The sequence below is a fragment of the Dendrobates tinctorius genome, unplaced genomic scaffold (assembly GCF_039654945.1).
Source record: "Dendrobates tinctorius isolate UK_male_01 unplaced genomic scaffold, ASM3965494v1 ptg000111l, whole genome shotgun sequence".
In the NCBI taxonomy this organism is placed as follows: Eukaryota; Metazoa; Chordata; class Amphibia; order Anura; family Dendrobatidae; genus Dendrobates; species Dendrobates tinctorius.
Window position 1 is genome coordinate 29,974,304 of NW_027361779.1, and position 19,138 is coordinate 29,993,441.

The following is a 19,138-nucleotide window of genomic DNA, read 5'->3' on the forward strand; positions in this document are numbered from 1 at the left end:
ACCAAAGACATACTGATAGGGAATCTAGATTGTGAGCCCTAATGGGGACAGCGATGCGGAATTAATGGCGTTATATAAGGTCAGGTTCACACTTGCATTTGGCTGGTCTGCGTACTTCTTCCCTTGAGCTCCACCTACTTTTGCGTCATTCTGCGCACCTATCTTTAACATTAGGTACGCAGGGACATGCGTTGTATGCGGATGCATCCGCGTGCGTCGTTTTGACGTGCCCACCGGAAGCAATATGTTGCTTTTTTGTGCGTTTGGCGAGCAAGTCAAAACGATGCATGCGGACGCATGCGTATACAACGCATGTCCCTGCGTACCCAATGTTAAAGATGTAGGATGCATGTGGAAGTAGGTGGCGCTTAAGGAAAGATGTATGCAGCCCTACGCAGACCAGCCAAACGCAAGCGTGAACCCGGCCTAAGTGAGTAAAATAAATAAAGTGCCTCCACTTGGCAAATTAAACCCCATAAGGAATTCATGTAGTGTGTGGTCAGCATTTATATCCCAGAATTTTATAAAATTGGGATATGAAAACAAAAAAATGCTGATTTTCCGCTAAAATTTTTACTTTTGGATCAAAATTTTAATTTCATCAAGGGGTAATAAGAGAATATAGACAGGACAATTTGTCATGCAATTTTTACAGAACGTGGCAGTACCGTATACACGGTTGTACACTACTGGTTGAGCAGACGGCCTAGATCGGATGGGAAGGAGCACCACTTGGCTTTTAGAAGGCAGATTCTGCTTGAATACATTGTAAGTGCCTTTAACAGAACCCCTGAGGTGCCAGATCAGCTGAAACCCACCCCAGGTGGCCCCATATTGGAAACTTCACTGCTTACGGATTTCATCTAGGGTGTGTAGAAAGGATTTTGAACCCACAGCTGTCTCACAGAATTACATATTGCAAATTTTTCAGTTATACAAGGGTTAATAGGTGAAACTTGCCCTCACAATTTGTTGCTCAGTTTCTCAGAAATGAGGTGATGCCAATATGCCATACAGCAGGACTGAGAAGGAAGGGGCGCTATTTAGCTTTTGGAGCACAGATTTTACTGAAATAGCTTGGGGGGCCAAGAAGGTGCAAGAACAGCAGAAAACCCCCAAAGTGACCCAATGTTACTGATTGCAACCCTCAGATAATTCATCTATTTTTCCCCACAGGTGGTTTCACATTGTAACATCCACGCCATGCATTTTATTTTTGGAGAATTGCAGCTATGCCAGCATGGTGCCCATACATCGTGCCTGTGCACCCCATAAATGGTTAATAGGTGTCTCCCCGCTACAGCAATGCCAAACATGTGGTCGCTTACTGCACACTGTGAGGCTCAGAAGAAGGGGGCATTGGATTTGGGAGTGAAGATGTCACTTGACTTTTTTGAGGGGCGGGAGTCATGTCACTTTTCCAGGGACCTTGTGGGAACCCCCTCCATTTCCTCTTGGGGCTGGTTGTGTGTGGGATAAGTTGGGGTTTTTATTGGTAACATTTTTTGATTGCTTTCCGTACAAGACTAGAATCACATTTGTGTTGTACGCTAAGCACTTATATTGGGGATTCAGCCTAAATCCCACAAAAAAGTAATTCAGATGAGAACCCCCCCCCCACCCCCTCGACGGAACCACTTAATAATTGTGCACGGAGGTCATTTGACTTGACGGGTGCACTCTACGCCGTCCCTGTCCTGATGCGGCATCAAGACAATATCGTGATCGTTACCACCAGCGCTATTCATGCATGCAGATGGTGGGGCTGGATATTATCGGCGCTTTGTACATGATACGCCCATAATCACCTGCGTTCATTTATTTTTCAATTATTGGCCTCACTTGGCTGGCTATAAAAACGTGATGCTTACCCTTGTCTCATACCGCCTGACAAAGCTACAACATAGCGGTGAAACGCACATCAAGTTTTTACTTACTGTACCTCACATAAGGAGCAGGATGTCTCAAGGTACATTTAGGAGGTTATTTTTTATGTTACCATTTGTTTGACTGCGGCATAGACATATCATATTTTAATCCTATTATATTCATCATGATGCATGGACGTGCACTATATTTTCTATTTCTGATGTGGTCGTACTTTATTCCTCTTTTTGCATTAAGAACTGTCAAACCAGAAGGCTGCCAAAAAAACTGAGTGCATGCCCTTGTAACTCTGTACACTTGGCAGAGAGCGCACCTGTTCCTTCTGTCAACCACTTACATGCTGCACATTGTTAATACCCTTGAGTGGTATACCAGGGTATGTGCACAAAGTCTTTCAGGCAGATTCTGTCTGGAATAAAACAAAAACCATCTTGCTGTGCACGTCTTTTGTTACTACTTGTAATGGCATCAGTATTTAGAAACAGACAAGAAATTCTAGGCGGTAAGGTGTTCATTCCCCAGGCGACTTCCTTTGGGAAATGCTGGTTTTGGCTAACAGATACGGAGTTAAAAAAAAACCTGACAGAATACTGAACGTGTGAACACGGCCTGAAAGAGATCTCTCATCAGAAAACCATATAGAAAATGCATCTTCATTAGTAGGAATAAATACACGATGGCTAAAAAAAGAAATGTTAAAGATAAAAACGCAATAACTCCGCAGTCCTGCCCCATGTCCGTACAGAGAACAGAAACAGACTACAATGGAAGAACAATGGCCGCTCTCCTCCTTTTTATTCCAAACCACGAAGATCCTTTTGCACAAAACAACTGAAAGCTCCACAGAAAAGTCCTGGAAACTCCGGGCAGGGATCAAAGCGATGAATGGCTGCAGAGGCGAGGGGACAAAGGGTTTTTGTGGCAATGTCCTGGTGGCCCTGCAAAATGGGCTCAAGCCACAGTGTCCCAGGATCCTTAGGAGCAGAGCTCGCCATAAAATGTGATCCGAGGGGCTATTGGGCCCGTGCCCTGGCCAGCGGTCGCCCACCCACCAGCTGGACGTGCCGCGACTGCCAATGACAAGTTTCACAACAACTACTGGGATTTAAATTCAAACACGGAAGAGACTTCCTCGAAGCGTTGCATGTCGGGTCTTGTAGTTCCTTCGCAGCCCTGCAGAATACAAAGTCCCCTGGAGTAAACTCGCTTTCCCAGAAGCCTCCGGGCAGCACCAGTGCTTGACGGTGCGAGAATGAATCAGTGGCGTTGTTATTAACGCCATATTGAGAGCAGAAGGAAGGAGCCCGAGCCTGGGACCGCACGGCGGCGTTGTGAGTGGGCACCATCCTTTGCCATCCTCCTCTGCCCGGCAAGTCCCCGCTGTGGGCGAAGCTGATCACTCGCTGGCACGCGCCGCGGAAGGCGGAGAGCGAAGAATCGGCCAGGGCGGCAGCGGAACCGAGGCCGGGGACAGCCGGGAGCGGAGCCGCAGTGTGAGACCCCCCAGTCCGGCTCAGAGACTGCCCGACCACCCCGGACATGGCCTGCGGAGCCACCCTTAAAAGGACTATGGACTTTGACCCCCTTCTGAGCCCGGCGGCCTCCCCCAAGAGGCGGCGATGCGCCCCCCTGTCCCCGTCCGCTCCCTCCCCACAGAAATACCTCCGTCTGGAGCCGTCACCCTTTGGGGAGGTGTCGTCCCGACTGACCGCAGGTAGGGCGCAGCGGGGGAGGGGCCGGCTCAGCACTGCCGGGAACAAAAGCTTCCTCAGGGGCCTCCAGCGGGTATACGGGATGTGGCTGCATGAGGGGGACTCCTTCCTGGGCCCTATGACAACCCTGCTGGTAGGGTATCGGAGCATAGGGGGCAGGTATGCCCTAGTGGTGGCACTGGCCCGGCCATCTTTGTTATGGGCGGCTCCTCGGGAACAGCTGGGACTTGTCCTTCTCACATGATACATGTTGGGTCTCCAATAGGTCTGTGACTATGGCTGCTGCCGTATCGGGGGCCCGGGTAACCGGTGGCCAATGTCCGGCCTGCCGTGCCAGCCGAAAACCCATCTCTTCCATAGTCTCCACACCAAACCGTCTGTGGCCCGCTGTAGAGACTAGGTGGCCACCCTCCATTTTCTGGATGGCACGTCTCCGGCAGTTAGATGCAGGCATGCTGGAGTTGGCAGGACCCCCATCTATACCTGCTGGTTGTCAGCCATCTTGGCCACCTTGTGATGCGTCTGCTTGTTTGGGTGGGAAACATCTTGGGAAAGGTGAATGGACCCGTTGATGAGGCAGTGCCCCCCAGATTACATGGATGGCACTGCTGGGGCGATCTGCCCTCCATGTAGCGCAGTGTCGTGCTCCTACGTGCCCAAACAGATCCCCGGATCATTTCTTGTACCTGTATCTTGGCTCCTGGCTGGAGGACTCGTAGCCACCATGGTAGTGAGGTGGCCCTGCTCTGCCAGTGCTTGCGGCCTTCATGTCAGTCTGACCGGTGATCTCATGTGGCGTTATTGGGGCATGGCGGGCACATCCCCCGTCAGGTGGTAGGACCGTATGTGTAGGGGGCAGCGAGGCCTCGTATGGTAGAGCTGGGTTATTAGACGGGTTTCCAGGAAAACTGATCTCAGTTGGCAGTAAGCTAGAGGTTAAATGCCTTATTAATATGCCTGCCTTAGCCCAGGTGGCGCAATCTGCTGGTGGCGGTTTAATTCCAGGTCCTGGCGCTTCACTTGCAGTCCTGTGTAAGCTTGGGACTGCCTGTTTTACTTGGTGACTTGTGTTGGGCACAGGACCCCAGCATTGGGCTAGTACGGCTATATTAGTCATTGTTCAATTTTGGGGACCGCTTTTTTTTTAATGTAGTTTGGGCTTAATTATTTAGCACTGTTTAGAATGGGTTAACTGGGAATCCATCAGTGAGCTCATTCTAAGGGTCTAGGGGGGAGAGTTTGATTCTTATGTCTCCTTTGTGGGCACATCAAGGTTGGATGGGCCAACGATCCTGTAAAAGCCAAGCAGCGCAACCTTTGTAATGAAACCCAATGCAAATATACTTGTAGTTCAGCAAAAGAAGTTTCCGGGCTGGCCAACCGCATACTTTCTAGGAAGTACGCTGGATTCCCATATTTTAGGTTACGGGTGTCAGAACTGAAAATCCCAGGAGCCCCAATGGGCCATAAAAGACTGCCCCCTGAAGCCTCCAGTGATCCTTCACCTGGAGGAATAGTACGTGCACACCTGGCAGTGCACCTACAGGGGGCAGCAGAGAGGACTTGTGATGGGAGCATCGGAGGTGTCAGGTTCCCTGTAGGCTCCCATTATAAGGAGACATTAGTCCGCGCAGAATGATGATGTGCAGACGCTTCTGCCACCATTGGCCGCTGTGAGTGCCGCTCATCCTGCTGATGCCGCTGTTCCCGGGAGCCCCACTCTATACTGGGAGAACCAGTACTAAGCAGTGATTATGGCCGGTCTCCAGTAAGTGCTTACTTCCCCAGTGATTAGCGGTGACTGATCTGCATTACAATGTGTCACTGCCCGGAATGATAATGCTCGGCCCTAGAAGAATGTCGGCCGGTCACAGCCTTGTTGCCTCATGGCTTCCCAAGTTATGAGCTCGGTGTATTCTGTGGCTGTGTAGCCGGGGAAGCACTGCTCACCGGGGGGGGGGGTGTGGACAGTGGCCCTAGGAGTTTTGTTTCCCTATCTCAGGGTGGCATGATGTAGGTGCAGAGACCCTGATTCCAGCAACAGGTCTCTTACTGGACTCCTTGCTGCCATTTTGAAAGAATCAAGGTTTTCTCTCCTGCAGATCTCAGGTCTGACTGCGGAGCTCTTTATAACTACCAGCATCACTGATAGGCAACTTTCTGCTTATGCACAGCGCACACAATCTGTGGTGGAGGCTGAGTTTCACAGAGCAGTTGACTAGTCCAGTGTTCCCCCAACTCCAGTCCTCAAGGCCCACAACAGGTCATGTCTTCAGGATTTCCTTAGTATTGCCAAGGTGATAATTGCTTCACCTGTGCAATACAAAGGAAATCCTGAAGCCATGACCTGTTGGTGGACCTTGAGGACTGGAGTTGGGGAACACTGGACTAGGAGACACAAAACCCAGTCTTGTAGTGATAATGTTCTGCTGACAAAACACTGTATTCCAAACACAGCCCAGTAAGTGACACCGCTGGAATCGGGGTCTCTGCCCCTACATCATGCTGCTCTTAGATTACATAGTAAAACCTGCAGACGGATTTCATTTAAAAGAATCAGACCGGGACTATACAGAATGCGTTACTGGGTTATCACCCACTTTCACAATTCTGCAGTCACAAAGTGAGAGGCTATGGTCAAGCATCGCGTTTTACTGTTGCAGCAAAGTGAATGCGACTTCTGAAACCTCATGCACGCGCTGATTATTCTTCTTTGCAAATCTGAAGTAGGTTGAGATCTGCAGCATGTCGGTTTTCATTGTCTTTCACTCATTTTAATGAAGGGGAGTATAAAAAAAGGCAAAAAGTGTGTATTTACGCAACCTTATCCCTGCAAATACTGCACTTGTGCGCATACCCTTACTGCAGATGATTCTTCTCACTCTGGAATAACTCTTTAAAGGAGTTGTCCACTACTCTGACCCCCTTCTCGATCATGGTTTCCCCCCTCCCAAAACAAATAACACCTATACTCCCCTCTGGTACCAGCACTGGCTCTAATGACATTATGTCACGCGCTTCACTCTCCTCTCCTACAGGCCTGAGTGACATCCGGAGTAGGTGAGAGAAGCCACAGCTCTCTTCCTCTATATGTCTGGTTTGTCAAAGGAGGGGAGAGTGGAGTGCCAATCGGCCGCTGGGATCGCGTGACATGTCACGCAATCCCCGGGAGAGCCAGAGGCGAGTACTTGTGGTGTTATTTTGCTAGGGGGAAACTTGTGACTGAGAAGGGCTGTCTGAGTAGTGGACAACCCCAGTAAGTTCTCCTGAGTTTTTGGTGCGTTTTCTACACTGTGTATGTTCGCTGCACGAAACAAACGGCGGCATTTTCCAGTTCCATGTAAAGTGGATGAGATTTATAGGAACCTCATACTCGCTGTGCAGGTTTTTGCTTTACTTAGACACGCACCGCAGATCGGTTTACACTATCTGCAGCATTTCAGTTTCCCTTTGAGGTTTTGTGTGGATTTTCCTCTTAGAATTGCATCAGATGTGGAAAATCCACAAGGAATAAATGCGTGTGGTCTGTACATGGCGATCAGTAGGTTTGTCAAAGCCAAATGCCAGAAAGTGTCACACCAAAAAGAGAAAAACCCGACGGTGGCGATAGGACAGTGGCGTTGACGCGAAGACGGACCCCCCCATTTGACACATTCAATTTTTTTTCCGTTATTTTCCTCCTGAAAACTTGGGGTGCGTCTTATAGTCCGGAAAATACAGTACTTGTGTGAGCTTGGGCAAAGTGGTTGTGTCGGCACAAGAAGTCCCTGCAGACCCGCCTGTGCTGTGTGGTTTCCAGCATCGGACTTCTAGGGGAAATGCGTTGCTTAATGTTCACACGTTTGTTTTCTCACCAGTTAGTACGGAGAACCTCTTCTGTAATATGGCCACATGGAGAACTGTCCCATGAAGACCACCCACCACTTTCTCAAGGCCTGGCGAGAAATAAGCTGCTGGTTCCTCTCCTAACGGCCCATTTATGCGAGTGAAGCCAAGCTTTCGTAAGGGCCACTGACTGTACGTTCTCCATCCGAGCTACGATCAGCGGGAAATGTTGACATCTGAGTGCAGTCCGATGGTTTCCACAGACCCATAGACCTGAATGAGCAAACGCAATCTGGTTTATGTATTTTTCATTCCCAACTAACGGCCCTTTTTAAACCTGACGGCATTTACTCGACCAATCTGCAAAATGCTCAGTGGTTGGGTGCAATTATTATTCTCGGCAGCACATCGTAACATGGAGAAAGGAGATGTGCTGCCGATAGCCTGATGCTGTATGGGGACAGAATGGTGGCTGGTGTAAGACTGTATAGGGCCTCCCATTAACAGTACAGATGACAGGAGTATGCGCCTCCTACCGTTCTTATGGAGGTGCCAGTTGTGCAGGGCTTTACCCCCTGTATGGCCCGATTACAGCAGGGTGTACAGATCCGAGAACTCCATTAGTCACAGTCTGCCAGCAGTGTCACCAGGGCGGACGTCTCCTCATAAGTGCAGCTGATCTGGGTTAGAAACCTGGACTCAACATGTTGTCCTGTTCCTGCCTCATTTTTCTTTTTTAAATCCCTGCTCTGTAACTGCCCAATGGCATTGGCTTATCTCCTGCCATCACTCATTATGTCAAGGCATTTGTCCACCTACAGTGCCTACAAGTAGTATTCAACCCCCTGTAGATTTAGCAGGTTTACACATTCGGAATTAACTTGGCATTGTGACATTTGGACTGTAGATCAGCCTGGAAGTGTGAAATGCACTGCAGCAAAAAAGAATGTTATTTCTTTGTTTAATTTTTTTTTAAATTGTGAAAAGTTTATTCAGAGGGTCATTTATTATTCAACCCCTCAAACCACCAGAATTCTGTTTGGTTCCCCTAAAGTATTAAGAAGTATTTCAGGCACAAAGAACAATGAGCTTCACATGTTTGGATTAATTATCTCTTTTTCCAGCCTTTTCTGACTATTTAAGACCCTCCCCAAACTTGTGAACAGCACTCATACATGGTCAACATGGGAAAGAAAAGGAGCATTCCAAGGCCATCAGAGACAAGATCGTGGAGGGTCACAAGGCTGGCAAGGGGTACAAAACCCTTTCCAAGGAGTTGGGCCTACCTGTCTCCACTGTTGGGAGCATCATCCGGAAGTGGAAGGCTTATGGAACTACTGTTAGCCTTCCACGGCCTGGACAGCCTTTGAAAGTTTCCTCCAGTGCCGAGGCCAGGCTTGTCCGAAGAGTCAAGGCTAACCCAAGGACAACAAGGAAGGAGCTCCGGGAAGATCTCATGGCAGCGGGGACATTGGTTTCAGTCAATACCATAAGTAACGTACTCCACCGCAATGGTCTCTGTTCCAGACGAGCCCGTAAGGTACCTTTACTTTCAAAGCGTCATGTCAAGGCTCGCCAACAGTTTGCTCATGATCACTTGGAGGACTCTGAGACAGACTGGTTCAAGGTTCTCTGGTCTGATGAGACCAAGATCGAGATCTTTGGTGCCAACCACACACGTGACGTTTGGAGACTGGATGGCACTGCATACGACCCCAAGAATACCATCCCTACAGTCAAGCATGGTGGTGGCAGCATCATGCTGTGGGGCTGTTTCTCAGCCAAGGGGCCTGGCCATCTGGTCCGCATCCATGGGAAGATGGATAGCACGGCCTACCTGGAGATTTTGGCCAAGAACCTCCGCTCCTCCATCAAGGATCTTAAGATGGGTCGTCATTTCATCTTCCAACAAGACAACGACCCAAAGCACACAGCCAAGGAAACCAAGGCCTGGTTCAAGAGGCAAAAAATCAAGGTGTTGGAGTGGCCTAGTCAGTCTCCTGACCTTAACCCAATTGAAAACTTGTGGAAGGAGCTCAAGATTAAAGTCCACATGAGACACCCAAAGAACCTAGATAACTTGGAGAAGATCTGCAAGGAGGAGTGGGCCAAGATAACTCCAGAGACCTGTGCCGGCCTGATCAGGTCTTATAAAAGACGATTATTAGCTGTAATTGCAAACAAGGGTTATTCCACAAAATATTAAACCTAGGGGTTGAATAATAATTGACCCACACTTGTATGTTTAAAATTTATTAAAATTTAACTGAGCAACATAACTTTTTGGTTTGTAAGATTTATGCATCTGTTAATAAATCCTGCTCTTGTGTGAAGTTTGAAGGCTCTAACTTATTTGCATCTTATCAAACCTGCTAAATCTGCAGGGGGTTGAATACTACTTGTAGGCACTGTATTTATTTCTAAGCAGCCCAACATGATGGAACAAAAAAATATAGGCCCCAACTCATGCCAGTCTTGATGAGGGAGTGTGGTGGGATCAGACCCTCCTTTCCTTCATTAAGAGGAGCATCTGAGAAGTGGCGTGCGTCTTGCCACAAATCTTACTCTAGTTAGGGACTGGAGTAATTGGTCTGGTATAAGGAACGCCGCAGCTCATAATGAATTTGAGCTGAGACTTCAGGCCCCAGCTCTCTCCCAATTTTGCCATGGCTGTGACACTATAATGAAAGCATCAAAGGTTGCAACAGTTTTGTGCAATTCTGAGTCTTCAAAGCAATTTACAACAGATTTGGGCATAAGTGTGGATGCGTTGAGGCAAAAAACGGCTGTAGAGTTGGTGTCCATTTTGGTGGAATCGGTGTAAAATAGACCGACTCCTAAAATATATAATACATGGGGTACAGTATTACAATGCAGGATGTGCTGTAAATGTTCTCCGAATAATTTGGGTAAATTATTAAATGTCTGTCCTGTTCCTGATCTGAGGATTTCTGCTTTTAGTGGAGATGAATCTGCTGCACTCTATGTACTGTGTTTTTTGGATTATAAGGCTATGTGCACACGGTGCGGATTCTGCTGCGGATTCTGCAGTGTTTCAGGCTCTGAGGGTCCGCAGCAAATTTAGGTGCGTTGTACAGTACCATTGTTTTCAATGATGAACTGGAAAACGCTGTGCACATGCTGCGGATTTTTCCGCGCGGTTTTGCTGCTGTTTACGTTACAATCCGCAGCATGTCAATTCTTTAGTGTAGAAATGCTGCAGTTTCACACCTCATCCATTATGAGGTGTAAGTCCTGCGGATTTATCTGCGTTTTTTTACTAGAAAATCCGCAGAGCCATAAAACTCCGTGTGCACATAGCCTAAAACCTAGGTGCGTCTTAGGCTATGTGCACATGCTGCGGTTTTGGCCCTGCGGAACCGCAGCAGTTCCGCAGACATGGTACTTTACCATGTTCGCCTATGGGTTTCAAAACCGCAGTGCTCATGCTGCGGTTTTTTCCGCACGTTTTTTTTTCCGCAGCATGTCAATTATTTCTACGGATTCTGCTGCGGTTTCACACCTTTATCATAGTAGAGGTGTGAAACCGCAGGCCAAACCTCAGCAAAACCACAGGTCACTTTACCTGCGGTTCCGCGGGACAAAACCCGCAGGTGAATCTGCAGTGTGTGCACATAGCCTTAGAAGAGGAAAATGGGAAAACAAAATTGAAGCAAAAAAGTGGTAAATTCTGTACTAATATCCCCTAACCTGCTATGCATGGCCCTCTCATCCCTAGCCTGGTTTGTATGGCCCCAATCAGAAAAAACATAATTCTACTTGCATAATTCCCTTGCATCGTCCTGTTCTGATGCCAGCAGCTGATTTATGCTTGTAAGCAGCTCATGGCAGTGACGTTATGCGCTGCTTACAAGCAGAGGACGGCTGCTGGAACATTCACTCCTCCCCATGCCAGGACTACTGGCGTGTGGAGCAGTTAATAGTCATTGATCTTTCATAGCTGGCACAGTATCCTCAGCCGCTGACTTCCTGCCACAGCTGGCCTCTGACATGTGCCCGCTACTTAAGGGAATGAGTATTTACTGCTCTCCGCTCCAATGGGCGTGGAGAGCAGTGAATATTCATTTCTCTTTAGCGTCGGGCACATGAGTTGGCCCCAGCAGCTGGCTCCTGCCTCCTGTGACCTGCTGCTGCTCCTCCACACCACAGCCAGAGCAAGTACATCCGAACTATAGGACGCACCCCCCCTGTTTTCCTGCACTTTTTTCCTCCAAAAATTTGAGTCTTATTGTCTGAAAAAGTCCAGTACATGCTCAGTAGTGACGAGCTGTGGAGTCGGAGGTTTGTCTTGCAGACCCCGCAGCCCTGCCTCACCCAGTGTCTCTCCTTCCATTGCAGAACAAATCCTCTACAACATAAAGCAAGAGTATAAGCGCATGCAGAAGAGAAGACACTTGGAAAGCAGCCTTCAGCAAACAGAGCCCTGCTCCAGCGAAGGCCCGCCACATCACTTTCTGTCTGGTGGGCAACATCTACCCGGTGAGCAAATGGTCCCGAGCCTTTTAGTTACAGGTTCTCTTTTCTGCACTCTCTTAGTAAGCCGACCAGCGGCTCCAGCAGCCTCGGGAAGGGAAAGTGTTCCAACGCATGGATTCTATGTGAGTGGCCACTGACAGCCTAACATCACTGGCCTCCTCTTTAGGCTGTGTGCACAAGTTCCATTTTTTTCCAGTGCAGATTTGTCACAACCTGAAGGGTTTTCCTGGTAGCAGCAAAGTGAATGAGAATCCTGAAGTCTAGTAGACTTGGTGCAACGAAATCTGCCGCAAGTCGATTCTTTCCCACTGACATCTGCAGCAAAAACGCTGAAAGAATCTGCACCAACAACTCTGTTTTCCTGCCAGGAGATACAGAAATGGTGCTGAAACTTACAGTTGGGCTGTGTTCACACACTGATGTTTTTGCTGCTTATAGTACCTGCTAAAGCTATGAGATTTCAGAAATCTCATGTGCGCACACATTGTCACATTGTTTTTTTTTTTTTTCCTGGTTGAATTGGAAAACTACTGCGTTTTTGCAAACTGCTGTATGTCACTACTTTCAGCATTTTTGCTACATTTTCACCCATAGAAAACAATGAGTAAGTCCAAAAATCGCAAGTATTGGGTTTTGCTGCGTTTCTGGTGCAAAAACCTAAGGAAGTTGCATCGTGTGTGTGTGTGTTTTTTTTTTTTTTTTTTTTTTTTTTGAAGGGGGGCATGTTTTAAATTTCCGTTTTTCGAATCTGGCTAGTTCAGTATCATTGTCCCAAATTTGTGGATCCTGCCCCCTCAGTGTTGGGGACACTTTTCTTTTGCACTTCTGATAGAAACCACTATCGGCAAATCTTAATCTCCGGCGCTGTTAACAATGGCCACTACTAGGACAACCCCGTCTTAAACTAAATGTTTGGCCCCGAAGAAATAAAGCCTATACTCTCCTCCCATGCCTGCTCCTTTACAGCGGTGTGGCCACTAGCATTCCCGAGGCTGTCTGTGATTTGGTGGAATGACACGTGATGCCAGCCGCCCAATCAGCACTAGGGTCATTGTCTCCTCCTTCGGAGAAACTGAAGGTGAAGTCCGGGATGAGTTGCAGCCTTGGCTTCCTCTTCATGTTAAGTTCATGTGAAGGCAGAAACACTGATGCCAGCGTGAGTATAGGCTTTATTATTTTATCGGGTCAAGCATTTAGTTCTAAGAAGGGGTTGTCCTAGTAGTGGACAACCCCTTTAATAATCCAGTAATCTCACCAAAGACTTTCCAGTTGTGATGCCATTAAATGAAAGCATGATCCTTTTCTTTGCAGGAACCTCCACGGCGTCACCACTAAGGAAGGAGCAGCCACTGTTTACCCTGAGACAGGTTGGAATGATATGTGAACGTCTTTTAAAAGAACGAGAAGATAAAGTTCGTGAAGAGTACGAAGAAATTTTGACCACAAAACTGGCAGGTATGACCAGTCTTATACCCGATGAGCAATGTTTAACCCCTTTCCGACGTTGGGCGTAATGGTATGTTCATGTCGGATGCCCTCCCTTTGATGTGGGCTCTGGCACTGAGCCCACATCTTTCCCGGCACATGTCAGCTGTTTTGAACAGCTGACATGTGCCTCTTAACAGCTGCGGGTGGAATCGCGATCCAACCTTTGCTGCTAACCCGTTAACTGCTACTGTCAGTCTCTGACAGCGTCATTTAACTCGCGCTTCCGGCAAGCATGCCCATCAATGACTCCGTCACGTGATCGTGGGTCACCGCTGGGTTGGCGTGACAGCCAGAGGTCTCCAGTAGACCTCTATGGTTGTCATTACCAGATTGCAATGGTGGTCGGCACTCATAGCAAATGAGCATATCTGCTACATACAGATGATCTTTTCATCACCTGTGTAGTAGAGGCGATCAGACAACTGCATATTCTAGTCTCCCGTGGGGATAATTGAAGCATGTAAAAAGTTTTTACTTCTGTAACTTTTTGACCTTAGTCAATTCTAGTTATGGGAGCTCTTATGTCCAGCTGTGCAACTGTAAGGGCACAATCAGGACAGGCTTTCATTCTCTTGATCTACATAGGAAGAGGTTGCATTTAGAACTGTATGGTTTGGCCATTACGTGGCTGATGTTTAGCTTTTAACTAGATCGCCATTTTTGATGCCCCCTTAATCAGCCAGCCTTCTGTACTGTCCCTCCACCACTTCCATCCATGTGATGGCTGCTGTTGGAGGGTGAGTAGATTGTCTCCTTTTATTCTAAAACAAAATGCTTCAGCCAGGTTCCCTGAGGAAGTATGATGTGCCGGCTACCAGTGGAGGGGTGAGGATACATAGAGCCGTAACTGAACCCATGATGGCGTCACCCCAATGACAAACCTGAATGTCAGGAGGAATAAATGTTAATTTCCTCCTGGCATTTGGGGTGTAAGTGCAGCACTGCACAAGTTCAGAACGTTATTAACCCCATATCTGCTGGTTAATAGTTTTCTCACTTGACCGTTTCCTTTTAAACGCATATTGGTTAAAGGTGGGGGAAGGGGGGTGTCAGACTTGTATATCCATGGCATATCCTTAAAGGGGTTGTCCGGGCTTTTCACATAATCTCAGTGCATATCTGGGCTGCAGATTGGTGACAAGAAGTAGTTTACCTTCTGTCACCAGTTTGCAGGGTTTTCTAGATATCAGTCTCTTGCTTCTGAGCAGAATGTCCAAGGGGGGGGTGTGTTCTGGCATTGAAATGAGAACTGGTCGTTTCCTCCTACTCTACTAAAAACCTGCCCTCTATAGCAACAACCCCACCCTCCATAGCAACAGGCCCTCCCCGTCCACATGAACAAGCCCTCCTAACACAGTAACAATTCCTCCCCCTCTAGCAGCCTCACTGCAGAGAGCAGACCACCCAGCTGCTCCTCCCCCAGACACACACTGAACAGTGATCTATGGAAAGTGAAACTCTTGTGAGGAGGCAAAATCGTCCTGTATTCTGGGCCACTCCATGATTACAATACATAACTCACTCATTATCAGTGATTCCTTCCCTCACTGTCCCAGGCTGCTGGCAGTGATGGGGCTCGGGCTGGTAGTGATGGGGCTCGGCTGCTGGCAGCAGTGAGAACAGACTGTGATGGGGGTCTGCTGCTTCTAATCTGCACAGGGGATGGCAGTCACTGATGTAATCTGTTCTGTGACAAAGCCTCTGCTGTGTGAATGAGACAGCTCTGTGTCACTGATGTCTTCACACAGCAGCAGATTTGGTGCAGTGTATGTGTGAAGCTCCAGTGACCAGCACCACCCACTGCCCCCACTCATTGGCTGTCAGTAAACTGCACCAGCACTCCTCTTTATCATCATTCCAGCATTGGAAGGAACACAGCAGTGATCCTGTATTTGTGAAAGCAGCACAATCTACATCACATCCACAATGGTAAAAGATAGGGCCATTACATGTTCCATGCCATACTCCTTGTAGATAATTGTATATTGTGTAATGAAAACTATATATAGCACCTAATGCAAGTCTATAGTAGATGTGTATAATATATATACCAGATGTGGGTCCGATGATATTGCATCAGGAGGGCAGTGATGTCACGATGGGGTGAGCTCTGTGGAGCTGTCTTTAACCCTGTCCGCTCTCTCTTCTTCCTGTGCTGTCTTCTCCCCTCTGTGCTCTCTCCACCTTGCTGTCTTCTTCCATCCATGCTCTCATTCCTGCAGGGCTGACACTCGAAATTTCAGGGTCCCTTACTGACAACATATTGAGGTCCCCTGGAGATGCCGCCCATCTCCATTCCAGCTCTGCCTCCATTCCAGCAATAGATATATATATATAATATATATATATATATATATATATATATATATATATATACACACACCATAGATTGTTGCTGGCTGTATACCCAATAGATGGCTGCTGTAAACATAATAGATGGCTGCTGCAGGCTGTATACCAAATAGACATGCTCACACATACACTGCACCAAATCTGCTGCGCTGTGAAGACATCAGTGACACAGAGCTGTCTCATTCACACAGCAGAGGCTGTCACAGAAGAGATTACATCAGTGACTGCCATCCCCTGTGCAGATTAGAAGCTGCAGACCCCCATCACTGGCCATCACAGTCTGTTCTCACTGCTGCCAGCAGCCGAGCCCCATCACTGCCAGTAGCCTGGGACAGTGAGGGAAGAAATCACTGATAATGAGTGAGTTATGTATTGTAATCATGGAGTGGCCCAGAATACCGGACGATTTTGCCTCCTCACTAGAGTTTCACTTTCCATAGATCACTGTTCAGTGTGTGTCTGGGGGAGGAGCAGCTGGGTGGTTCTGCTCTCTGCACTGAGGCTGCTAGAGGGGGAGGAATTGTTACTGTATTAGGAGGGCTTGTTCATGTGGACGGGGAGGGCCTGTTGCTATGGAGGGTGGGGTTGTTGCTATAGAGGGCAGGTTTTTAGTAGAGTAGGAGGAAGCGACCAGTTCTCATTTCAATGCCGGACCACCACCCCCCTCCCTTGGATATTCTGCTGAGAAGCAAGAGAGTGATATCTAGAAAACCCTGCAAACTGGTGACAGAAGGTAAGTTACTTATTGTCACCATTCTGCAGCCCAGATATGTACTGAGATTATGTGAAAAGCACGGACAACCCCTTTAAGATGCGTCCTCAGTATCTGATCTGTGGGGGTCTGGCACCCCTACCAATCAGCTGTTCCCGATGTTTGCAACAGCTGGATGTGCTTAGTTGTGGAGCTGTACCAGGAGGGTCTGCTCACACCTTGTGGTGACTCTCATTCTCTTTTAGAACAATATGATGCTTTTGTGAAGTTCACTCATGACCAGATAATGCGACGATACGGAGAGCAACCGGCTAGCTGTAAGTATACTTCAACTAAATAAACCTTTTTAGATTTAGTTTTGAGGATGATTTTTTTTTTTTTTTTTTTTTTTTTTGGAACCTCCACTGATGTCTAGAGCTGAGGCTCTGAAGAGCCTTGTGTGACTGGAGCGGAGGTCGATCAGGCACACTGCAGCTTCACTCATTCTTAATGGACCATAGCGGAGTACAGCGTTTGGCTGGTCATCGGTACACTCATAAGAATTCATGAATGGTACGGCAGTGCACATGATTGATCTCCACTCCATTTCCATGGGGCTCTGTAGAGCCCTGCATCTCATGGCTCGTGGGGGTTCTAGCAATCGGAAAACTGTCCCCTATACCATGAATAGGCGATATCTTCCAAACGTGGGAAGACTCTTTACAAGTAGGTCTTGTGTAACTACATATCTGGCCCTGTGAATGAGTGCCATTCATTATATGCACAAGAATAAGGATTTGTAACTTTTCTGAAGTGTGTTTTTAGTAGTCAGCAGCATTGGTCTCCTGATAGAGGCGCAGGTCCCTTTGCGACCAGCTGAATGAATGGCATAATTTTGCATTAATGTGTTGCCTTTTGGAAGTAGCTGACACCAGGGAATCTGCGACACAACCGGTGCTTATCTTTGCACATCTCCATTAGGTGGTGCACCGCATAGACTACTATTATCACTTCTCCACTCACGTGAGACATGGCCACGCTCCGGAGCGGGCAGAGGGACACTGCTGCTGCAGTTCTTCTGCCCCTCTCACTTTCACATTGGGCGTACACTGATACATGGGCGGCAGGCAGAAATCTGAGGCACGAGTGTCGCGCACCTGTCCATGTAATTGTGACACATGCAAAAACTCGTTGAGCGGTTAATGTGCAGCGACGTCTCATCCGAAGCAGAAATGAGGCACTGCATGACCTGTGTAACAATGTGCTGATTTAGTAGAAGCGTTTGGGGAGGGGGTTGCTGGGACATAACTGTCTAACTTGTGTTTTGGTAAAATCTTCTCCTCTTTGCAGATGTCTCCTGAATGGTTCCTCGCCTTTCCCGGCTGTTCTCCCCATATTGCTGCAGGATGTCCTAGTTAAGAATTGCAGCAAGGCCATATTTCCCCACCCTGTGAACACAGCTTATTCCGAGCTTCTGTCAGTGGCAACCACTCTTACGCAGCAACTGGTTTCCGAGTGCTCCCTGATGTTGGTGCCACCTGGCCGTGGACCTATGCTACCTGTATTACTATACCAGTGGCCTCATTGCTGTATCATTGAAGTCTGGCTTCTTTTTTTGTTAATGTTTTAAGATGGATTAAAGCTGGTGTTCAAGAACATGCCCTGTACCTCCTGTTGTATAAATCAGTCGCCCCTTCGACACTTTTCAGTGGGGTTTTACAGTTCACTACAAACACTGCGTCCGCTGTCTGTACAGTGGCTTAAACAATGGGACTTTTTTTTTTTTTTAAATGACATTTATTGGATCTGACTCTGGGCATGTGCATTTTAAAGAACTTTTGTGGGGGGTGGTAAAACAGATTTGATTACTTGTTTTGTAGTTTTTATTTATTCTACAAGTCTTTAACATGTTTAATGCATTTTTTTTTTCTGTCTTTCATTGTTTAACTGCCTTGTAGTACTGGAATTTAGTTGGTAAATAAAAAATGTACAAAAGGAGGATTTTAGTGTCTGGTTTTTCTTCTCCTTCGAAATATGTAAAAAGGGTAAAAAAAAAATTTGCTGCACAGCAAGGGTAGTCAATTTTCCAGAGAGGCCACATGAGACGTGACAGTTGTGGTGGGCCGAACAAATAGGCTGAAATGGTTTCTGCTCAGTATTAACCCCTTCACAATATTGCGTATACTTCCATCATATGTCTTGTCTGTGCCTTTGATGCGGGTTCGCCCTCTGAGCCCGCATCTTTCCTGGCACGTCAGCTGATTTAACAGGTGCGAGTGGGACGATGCTCCACCTGCAGCTGTTAAACTGTTAAATCCCACTTTCAATAGCTGTCAAAAACAGTGGGATTTATCATGTGCCAGCAGGGAGCGCGCGCCCATGAAGTGGTTGCAGGCGCCAATGGGTGATGGGTTGTCATGGCAGTTGGGGTCTGCTGCTAACCACTACCACCCCCCCCCCCCACGTACCTGGCATTTTGATCCTCCTAGCTGATGTTCATAGGATGATGATTTCTGCGTGCATAGTGGGGCTGAAGCACCCTTCTATGTATAGCACAAAGGATAGGATGATCGCAACTTCAAGTCTCCGAAGGGGACTATTAAATACAGTGAAAAGTGGAGAGGAAAAATATACACAATCAAATCATCCCCCTTTTGCCCCATTGAAAATAATAATAAAAAAAAAA

General features: G+C 47.5%; 1 protein-coding gene across 2 annotated transcripts; it reads left to right on the plus strand.

The window, feature by feature from the left end:
- Window positions 1-1,849: 1,849 nt before the first annotated feature.
- AKIRIN2 (akirin 2) lies at window positions 1,850-18,451 on the plus strand. Of its 2 annotated transcripts, none has more exons than XM_073589593.1 (5): window positions 1,850-1,969; window positions 11,784-11,924; window positions 13,233-13,376; window positions 16,719-16,790; window positions 17,803-18,451. In XM_073589593.1, the coding sequence occupies exons 1-5, from the start codon at window positions 1,864-1,866 to the stop codon at window positions 17,811-17,813; spliced, it is 474 nt and encodes a 157-aa protein (XP_073445694.1). In that variant the 5' UTR covers window positions 1,850-1,863; the 3' UTR covers window positions 17,814-18,451. The 2 variants fall into 2 exon arrangements, with proteins under 2 accessions (XP_073445694.1, XP_073445695.1); XM_073589594.1 differs by lacking the exon at window positions 1,850-1,969 and adding an exon at window positions 3,098-3,601.
- Window positions 18,452-19,138: the final 687 nt, after the last annotated feature.